Raw genomic sequence first — 8,824 nt, forward strand, 5'->3', positions numbered from 1 at the left:
AAGAAGGTTTTGGGTTCAAATCCAAATTCCCCCATCCCATCCCCCTTGTATTAAAAAAAAAAAACAAATGATCTGAATTACACGGTAAAAACTTGGGGAATTTGCATTTTTGCTCTCATAAGTTATGGATTTAGTACATTTGGTCTTATAAGTTAATAAATTGTAGCATTTTGGGGTAAATGTTTATCTTATAAAATCAAATGTATCATCATTTTTTATATACTATAGGATAAAAAAATGCAATAATTTTTTATCTTATGAATAAACTGTGGGGTAAAAAATGTAATATTTTTTATCGTGTATGATTAAAAGGGTAAATTTTCTTAAATTTTTTGTCCTTGCACCGGACCAAAATATATATATATATAGAGAGAGAGAGAGGGGGAAAATTGAGTGGGTGATTATTTTCTTGTACATGACTACTCGCTTTTTTCTTGAAATACTTGCAATAATTTTCAATAAACTTCTTAAGTTTTCCTTTTCAGGAAGCAGAAAAAGACGGAGACAGAATGGTTTAGAATTAGCAGAGAGGATCTTCTTCATTTCACCGTTTACAGACAAAGCATCAAGTAAACACCCCCACCCCCCACCCCTACACACCCCCCGAGAGAGAGTCAGACTCTCAGAGAGAACAAGAAAGAGATCGGAAGGGAGCAGAGTTGAAGATAGAGAGAGAGAGATGGGTTGTTTCTCTCTGACTCTTTTTTCTCCTCTGCCATCATCACTCAACTCTTGGAAGCCCCATAACCCCATCATCTTCTTCCCCACCACCACTCGCCCTAACCCAAACCCAAACCGCCTCTGCTTCTTCACAAACACTTCATACTCCAAAACCAAGCTCATCCCCCATTCCTCTTCTCCAAATGATGCCTCCGCTAATTCCGCTACTCCTTCGGGGGACAGCACCTCCAGGTTTTTCCTTGAATCTCTTCTTAATCTTAATTTGTCAATTCCAGTTTCTCTGTTTGATTCTTGACTCCCGCCCCTAATTCCCGTGGAAGGCGAATTCAATGTGTTAATTGGGAAAGAATTAAGGTTGGAAATCTTTATTAGCTCTTGCTGGCTTATGGGTTCTATTCAATTTACTTGTTTGCAGCAATTTCTGTATTATAGAAGGGCCAGAGACTGTTCAGGATTTTGTTCAGATGCAGCTCCAGGAAATCCAAGACAACATCAGAAGCAGACGCAATAAGATCTTTCTGCTCATGGAAGAAGTGGGATTCTTCACTTTTTCTTTCCTTTCCTTTTTCCTAAAGCTGTTCTCATTATAATTTTATCCTTTTACCTTCACTGTAGGTGAGGAGGCTAAGAGTGCAACAACGTATCAAGAGCATGAAAGTTGCGGATGAGAGTTGTGAAGTTGAAGATGAGATGCCGGATATCCCCTCCTCAATTCCCTTTCTTCCTCATGTGGTAACTTCTGAATCCCTCTCCTACTCATCTACATGATAGTATAATTACAACATTTGCATATGTGAGTAATTCTATGCTTTAATTAGTTTTTTGTCATGAAATTTTAGGTGAGTTGTCCGTGTTCTTGATAGTCTTGCTAAAGTAATTATACATGCTATTGAAACAGACACCGAAGACACTGAAGCAGCTCTATTTAACAAGCTTTTCATTTATATCCGGCATTATTGTCTTTGGAGGCCTGGTTGCGCCAATTGTAAGCTTATGATCTTTAGAAGTTGTGGGACCTTGATTTTCATGTAAGATTCAGATGGGTGAACTTACCGTTGAATTGTTTCACTTGGCAGCTTGAGCTCAAATTGGGTTTAGGTGGTACCTCATATGCAGATTTCATACGCAACATGCATTTGCCTATGCAGTTAAGGTATGTAGAAACCTCAGATTATAGGTTTAAGATTCGTTTGTGGGTCAAAACTTATGCTGGATATGCAATGGGATTATGAAGCATCTGCTTAAAATTTATTTCAGTCAGGTGGATCCTATTGTGGCCTCGTTTGCAGGCGGGGCGGTGGGGGTTATTTCAGCACTGATGCTGCTAGAGATTAACAATGTTGAGCAACAAGAGAAGAAAAGATGCAAGTACTGCCACGGAACTGGTAGGTGTTTAGCTTAGATTATATATGATTATGTTCTGCATTTTGAACTTAGACAAACTTGGCATCATCTTTTCATTTTAGTTTAATGACTAAGGCCTGTTCTTGACCAACGGCATATGATTAATCTTTTGTTATGGTATGTGGACAGGATACTTGGCATGTGCCCGGTGTTCTGCAAGTGGTTTGTGTTTGTCCACTGAACCTATAATAACAAGTGCAACTGACCGCCCATTGCGTGCCCCCACTACCAAAAGGTGTCTAAATTGCTCAGGGGCGGGAAAGGTATGTAGTTTAGTAGTCAGGCAATATATCACAGTGCTAAAATTGCTAGTTTAATTAGTAGCCGTTCCCTTATCTTTTGGTGTGATTCAACCGTCAGAGTAGAAAATACACTAAATTCTCAAATCAGAATACGCCAGAAATATTAAATATCAAATGATTCTCCTAAGTCCTAACACATCCACCCATTTATGAAAAAAGATTTCACCTACTAAGGCTTCACATAATTCTTATGGCCTGCTTGTGAGATATTAAATATTAAATAATAAATAATTTTCCTCAATAGTTTAAACTTTGTGAGAAATGGGCGTTCAACACATTGATGATAACTCCATTTTCTTTGTATGTATGTCAGGTAATGTGCCCGACATGCCTCTGCACCGGGATGATGATGGCAAGTGAGCACGACCCTCGAATAGAACCATTTGACTAGAAAGCAAAGCGCCTCCTAGTGCTGGTCTTGAAAGCTGTCTGCTGATACCTTACTCTTAACTATGTTTACCAACCAAAGAAGTGTATCCCAAGAAGAGCATACAGAAACATGGAGATGTAATAATATGAAGTGGAACAGTGATTTACATTGTGCAATAAAAGCAACGCTGATGCGGTTTCTTGAATGATTTTTGAGTTTCTGATATGGTGGTAATAGAGCTGTGACCCATCAGTCTGTATGAGTAGAAAGAGAGCTTTTGATGGTCGGAGAGCATCTTGATGTTGTGTATGGATCACAAATGAATTTTTGTCGTGCCTATGCTTTGATGTTAGGACTTTTAGGCAAACTTTCATTCTTCATCGTGCAAGTATAGGACTGTTACACTTTTGGTTCTTTTATCTTTTTTAAAAACACATTTGGTCTTATAAATTTTATACCTTTGATATATTTATTTCTGTAATTATATAATAATCAAATTTGGTTCTATATATTTCAATAAAAAATATTTAGTCCTATATGATTTTCAAATGTGACACTTTTAATTCTTTAACGTTGTGAGTGAGTTTTTTGGGGGAGACATGTGTTTGCATGTGTTATTTACTTGATGTTTCCCAACAAAATCAAACAAAGCCGCTAATTCTCCAAATGAAATTGCATAAAAAATATTTAATCCTACTAAAAATTCCATAATTTCTTCAAATAAACAATTTGAAGAATTCTCAAAACACGTTGAAAAATTGCCAATTATCAAGAGGAGAATTATGGGAGATTTTTGTGACAAATTAGGGTTTGAAAGTGGGAGAGAAAACTGAAAACTTTGGTTTGGATTTTGAGGATATATCACTACTTGTGTTTCATGTTTGGGCATTTTTCAATACAAGATAAAACAAATCGAAGTTTTCAGTTTTCTCATCAACATGAGCTTGAGGTTTACTTAATTTTTTTTTTGACTTCTTTTTGTCTCCAACCAAAAATAAAATTAAAAGTGTCACATTCGAAAAATATATTGGATTTAATGTGTTTTATCGAAATACATACATGACTAAAATTGATGACTGTATAGTTACAAGGTTAATATATCAAAAGTATGAAATTTAGAGGACCAAATCTATCTTTTAAAAAAGTAAAAGAAAAAAACCGGAATGAGAATTTACTTTGCGAGTAGAACAGCAAACGACGACAGCTTGGCCGAGTGGTCTAAGGCGCCAGATTTAGGCTCTGGTCCGAAAGGGCGTGGGTTCAAATCCCACAGCTGTCAAATTTATTATAAATTTTTTATCTTTTTTATTTTTGAATATTTCTTCTCTCTCTCTTTTTCATTTTTACTTCTTTTTACTTCCGTTGCCAAATACGTAAATCCTGAAACCTTCTGGAGGACCTAATTCGTAAAATCAAAAAAGTACATGGGGGAAAAGTGAGAATATCGAAAGTTTATTTCCGCAGCGTTTTATCTATCAATTGTAGGAGTTATCAGAAACAAACACAAAAGGCATGGGCATTTACGGTAATATACAATATCCACCGGTTCAAAAACCCTAACTATAAAGGCCGAGCCTTACATATCACCACACCCTGCGCCATTAGGGTTTTCAAGAGTTGAGAAGCAGCTAAAGCCACTTTCTCTCAGTCGTCGGAGCCATGGTATTTCTCTGAACATAAGACACATGTGTTCGATTGTATTTCCCGTACATAGATATATGTGAAAGGGTGATTCTTGTTTATTTAGTTCGGGATTCATTCTGCTAATCTTGCTTGTTTGGACATTGTACAGCGTTTAAGTTTTGTTTTGATCCTTTTTTTCCCCTTAATGTGATGCTGCTAATACGGCTTAATTGAATTTCCTTGCTCTATGTATTTATTTCGAGATTCGTCTTGCTAATTTTGCTTGTTTAGACTCTGTTGAGAGTTTAAGCTTTCTTTTGATCTTTCTGTTTTTTTATGTGATGCTGGTAATGCTAATTGAATTTCTATGTGCTCACGTCGGTGTCAAATGAATTTTCTTATGTAGATTCATATAAATTCTAAATGCTCCTTCGTTGGATTGAAGTGTAGGCTATGGTTGTTTCTGTTGGGTAACTTGCTGTGACGGCTATATTTTGGGAAAAAGCATGATGGGAAATTTATAATCTTATTTCATTAGATGAATTTTTGGCAATTTGTTCTTGGTTGGCATTGTGTGGTTTTATCTGAATTGTTCAGTTTGGAGATTAGCTGTTCTTTATGCTTAATTCCAACAAAACGTTTGATATTGTTCCATCTTCTTTTACCCGTCCTTTCTTTAGCTGCACTGTATTTAAGTCTTACTAGCTCACCCGGATTCTTTAGCTTGCACTGTATTTAACTCTTACTAGCTCACCCGGGCAAAAGAGGTTAGCTTCTTTTCCTTTAAAGAAGAAAAAATTGTAATCAAATCTGCACTAGCATTCTTCTTTACTGAGTACAAATGGATCATAATCTCAATGATACTAGTTCTATCATATTGATTATTTTTGCCATTTCATTGGGTTTTTTGTACTAATAATCTTCTTCTTGACTTTAATAGTCTAAGAGAAGGACCAGGGAGCCCAAGGAAGAGAATGTCACTCTTGGGCCTGCCACTAGGGATGGAGAATTAGTTTTCGGTGTTGCCCACATCTTTGCCTCTTTCAATGATACCTTCATTGTGAGTATAGAAAGTGTTAAAACTCTCTATTATCTTTGTAAATATAGTAAGGAGAAAGCGTAATATTAGGATATGATTTTTGCAATTTGTTAATTGCATTGACTTTTTTTTCTGCAGCATGTGACTGATTTATCTGGAAGGGAAACCATGGTTCGTATTACAGGTATTGTTAGCTGGTTCGAATTTCATTTTATATGAAAGCTTTTTGATTGTTGTATTCATCATGCTCGGGAAAATGCATGTATTTTAGTTTTAGTCAAAGTCGATGGTAATGCCGGCATGCAAATTTCTTTTGTTTTAGATTCTATATGGGGGCCTTTGCTTCTACTGGATGTATGCTATATTTTCAAAGATTCCTATGTAATGATGAGTTAGTTGATTCCTGTGATATTTATCACTTCTGGCGTGTTTTTGTTTCTGAATTGTGAATCTGAATGCATTTTGCTTTGGGATGTAGGTGGTATGAAGGTGAAGGCTGACAGGGATGAATCCTCTCCATATGCAGCCATGCTTGCAGCACAAGATGTTTCTCAAAGATGCAAGGTTTTGTAATCTTCCATCTAAACACAATGTTGGTTTGTAGCAGTCCTTGTGATTAACTGACACACGGAAATTGCAGGAACTTGGCATCAATGCTCTTCACATTAAGCTCCGTGCTACTGGGGGCAACAAGACCAAGACTCCTGGACCTGGTGCGCAGTCTGCACTTAGAGCCCTCGCCCGTTCTGGCATGAAGATTGGTCGTATTGGTATGAGCATTTTTTTGATTTCTTTGAATCTTCTAATGCAAGAGTTTCAGACCTAATAATATGTTACAATGTTTATTTGAGTTCAGGGTTTGTTTATGTAAGACGAACTCTTTTGTAAATTATTTGTATTCTGCTGATATTTTGTTCCCTTTCAGAGGATGTGACCCCGATTCCAACTGACAGCACCAGGAGAAAGGGTGGTAGAAGGGGAAGGAGGCTGTAATTCATTGTCGTGGTCTGCATATTTGGAGTTGCTGTTGGGACATTTTTCCAAGTTAACATATTTTACTCTTCCTATTTAGCATCGAACTAGTTTAAACAAGAATTATGTTGGTGTTTGATTATGTGGGACATCGACCAATTATGAGATAGTGATTTTGCTGAAACAAGATCAAGTAATAGTGCCGAGTCTTTTATATGAATCTGAAATGTTTGCTTTTTGTTACATTGTTGTGTATAAACAGCCCCATGCAAGACTTGACTCGTTCATTGGGAGTGGGATGCCTTAAATCCGGACGTTCTAATTACAAGTGGTTCTCCATAAAGCCAAAACTTTTACTTCAAACTCTGAAATATCCAATTATTTTATTTAACTGATGTTCTTACATGTAATCCATTGTTGCCATCCTGATTGTGCCAATACTTCCGTGGAATGCAGAGGGAGATAACTATTATACGCCATACTTCTAACATTTTCAGCTGGATTCATTTTGTTGCACTTAATTTTCATGGGCGGTGCCCATGGTCATGAGCACAAATTCACAATGTTTTACGAGGTTAAACTCATGCTTTGTGAGGGAAAAAACCGCATCCCTAATGGACTAAAATCAACACTAACGCTGGCTTCTGTGAAGGTAAATTTTCTGAGGAAAGAAGGTGTGGTGGTGCCTGCAGGAGGATCAACAGGATGGACACCAGGCACTCAAGCCGAAACTGAGGCAACCAAATGACTGTCAACTTCGTAAACTTTGAACTTTCAGAAAGTCATTTCCTAAACTGATTCACTTCTGATGGTGAAGATGATTCTTGGACCATCTGGATTCAGGGATTGGGTATCTGGGTCTCGCATTGACCGGACTAAGGATAAATTTCATTGTTGGCTGCATTGGAAAATTATCTTCATTTCAAGGTCATCAAACGCCACACTCCATTCAAATTGGGGAAGGAAAGATTGAATAGAATGCATGTTTGATTTCTTGAACTGCTACCTTCCTGGCTTATCTGTTCAACCCTCTTTATGTTGGTGAATTTGTTATCATTTTATTACCAAAGAAAAGACGTCGCCTGGGTGAATTTCACATTGGATTGAAGTTGTTGTCGCTTGAATCTCATCACTTCTTAAAATTAAACGAGTTTAGATTGTTGTTTCTTTCTCAAACAGTAAGAAAGATTTTATTGTTTCAAAGGTAACTCTAGAAACCCAACAGTACAGAGAAATTTTCCGGTCCAAGTGAAGTCTGGGGCCTGCGGAATATTTTTACCAGAAAAATCAAAGGGCAAAGATAAAAATGCTTCTTGACAGCTACTTCGTCTGGTATTCACAATTTGAGCTTTTCCACCAGAGATTTGCTGTCAAGTCCTTTACTGTAAAAGTTCTCAACATACTCTTTCTTTGTGAATCTCCGGTACCTAGCAGGTTTCTCTTGTGAGATCAATTCAGGCAACGGCCCGTGTTCATCAGAATCACCCCAATTGCCGACATCAAACCAATGCACTATTGAGACCCGTGGTTCTTTATGCGAGTTTGCCAGCACCCGGTGCTGCACACTTCTGTACTCCCCATTGGACACAATCTGTAAAGTTCAAACACAAATTGTCACATACAATGGAAAAGTAGTCGTGCACAGAACAAACACACGACACAATCTGAGAACACCCGTTGGGCTACACATGGCCAAAACCTACAAATATCGCCTTATGAGTAAGAAAATATATGATCTAAGATTACATCTTAATTCTCCTATTATATATTTATGATCTATTGACTTATACTTCTAACTTGACTGTCTGGGTATTCTGGTTGGGAGCGACTCCAAGACTTCTACTCATGTGTAATATTGATTTATCACCTATAACTCGAGAACAACCATTGAGAGTATGACCTCTATCAATATGGTATTACAAGGAAATATATATATATATATATATGTGTAATGTAAAATATAAAGGCAACGACATCATGGCGTTTCAAATTTAATGGACATTTTTGTAATATGAGGAATGGGGTACCTCAAGAAAGTCTCCAATGTTGAAGATCAATCCACCAGGGAGAGGCTTCACGTCCACCCATTTTCCCCCATGCATCACTTGCAAACCCCATACTTGATTTGGCAACAAAATGGTCAGCACACCCGGGTCTGTATGATCCGAAAGGCCCACCGTCAAGTCGGGTTGCGGACAATATGGGTAGAACATCCCTCCAAATATCCGGGTTTCGAACAAAGACAATTCCTTCAGCCTCTTCGGATCCAATCCCAACCCTTCCGACAGCAGCCCCGCCACTATCTCCCCAAGCTCCACTGCATGCTTGTCCCATGCTGCAATTTCGCGGCGGTACATGGCTGGAATCCTATCCGCTGGTGGCGCCACAGCCGCCGGCGCCAGCCCCACGGAGACGTAATCGTGCCAGGGTGCT

At 37.9% G+C, this 8,824-nt stretch overlaps 3 protein-coding genes and 1 non-coding gene across 5 annotated transcripts in view; 3 read left to right on the top strand and 1 right to left on the bottom strand.

Annotated features, from left to right (window-relative positions):
- On the top strand, positions 556–3,090 carry LOC105161741 (protein ORANGE-LIKE, chloroplastic). The gene is made up of 8 exons (XM_011079540.2): positions 556–912; positions 1,097–1,214; positions 1,297–1,413; positions 1,580–1,666; positions 1,758–1,834; positions 1,939–2,066; positions 2,215–2,348; positions 2,701–3,090. The coding sequence occupies exons 1-8, from the start codon at positions 680–682 to the stop codon at positions 2,776–2,778; spliced, it is 972 nt and encodes a 323-aa protein (XP_011077842.1). The 5' UTR covers positions 556–679; the 3' UTR covers positions 2,779–3,090.
- TRNAL-UAG lies at positions 3,957–4,036 on the top strand. The gene has a single exon. It is a non-coding gene; the product is annotated as a tRNA-Leu (tRNA).
- On the top strand, positions 4,263–6,611 carry LOC105161743 (40S ribosomal protein S14-3). The gene is made up of 6 exons (XM_011079542.2): positions 4,263–4,419; positions 5,321–5,440; positions 5,558–5,603; positions 5,898–5,983; positions 6,060–6,189; positions 6,345–6,611. Exons 1-6 carry the CDS (start codon positions 4,417–4,419, stop codon positions 6,410–6,412), a joined length of 453 nt encoding a protein of 150 aa, XP_011077844.1. The 5' UTR covers positions 4,263–4,416; the 3' UTR covers positions 6,413–6,611.
- LOC105161744 (1-aminocyclopropane-1-carboxylate oxidase homolog 4-like) overlaps positions 6,471–8,824 on the bottom strand; it is a 3,067-nt gene continuing 713 nt past the window's right edge. The window contains exons 3-4 of one of the 2 annotated variants that reach the window (XM_020693928.1): positions 8,419–8,789; positions 6,471–7,982 (exon numbers count right to left, since the gene is read on the bottom strand). In XM_020693928.1, the coding sequence (XP_020549587.1) occupies positions 7,728–7,982; positions 8,419–8,789 (626 nt within the window). In that variant the 3' untranslated portion in view covers positions 6,471–7,727. Of the gene's footprint in view, positions 7,983–8,418; positions 8,796–8,824 lie in introns of both variants that reach the window. The other variant, XM_011079543.2, reaches the window with a different exon arrangement.

Source organism: Sesamum indicum, linkage group LG5 (assembly GCF_000512975.1).
Source record: "Sesamum indicum cultivar Zhongzhi No. 13 linkage group LG5, S_indicum_v1.0, whole genome shotgun sequence".
NCBI classification, from domain to species: domain Eukaryota; kingdom Viridiplantae; phylum Streptophyta; class Magnoliopsida; order Lamiales; family Pedaliaceae; genus Sesamum; species Sesamum indicum.

What these genes read in the sequence shown, in the direction of transcription:
- LOC105161741 (XM_011079540.2), top strand. Translation starts at nt 680, where the DNA reads ATGGGTTGTTTCTCTCTGACTCTTTTTTCTCCTCTGCCATCATCACTC. An exon ending in TCTTTCTGCTCATGGAAGAA is followed by an intron (nt 1,215 to 1,296) that starts GTGGGATTCTTC and finishes CCTTCACTGTAG; the next exon opens with GTGAGGAGGCTAAGAGTGCA. An exon ending in GAGGCCTGGTTGCGCCAATT is followed by an intron (nt 1,667 to 1,757) that starts GTAAGCTTATGA and finishes TTCACTTGGCAG; the next exon opens with CTTGAGCTCAAATTGGGTTT.
- LOC105161743 (XM_011079542.2), top strand. An exon ending in CTTTCAATGATACCTTCATT is followed by an intron (nt 5,441 to 5,557) that starts GTGAGTATAGAA and finishes TTTTTTCTGCAG; the next exon opens with CATGTGACTGATTTATCTGG. An exon ending in CATGAAGATTGGTCGTATTG is followed by an intron (nt 6,190 to 6,344) that starts GTATGAGCATTT and finishes GTTCCCTTTCAG; the next exon opens with AGGATGTGACCCCGATTCCA.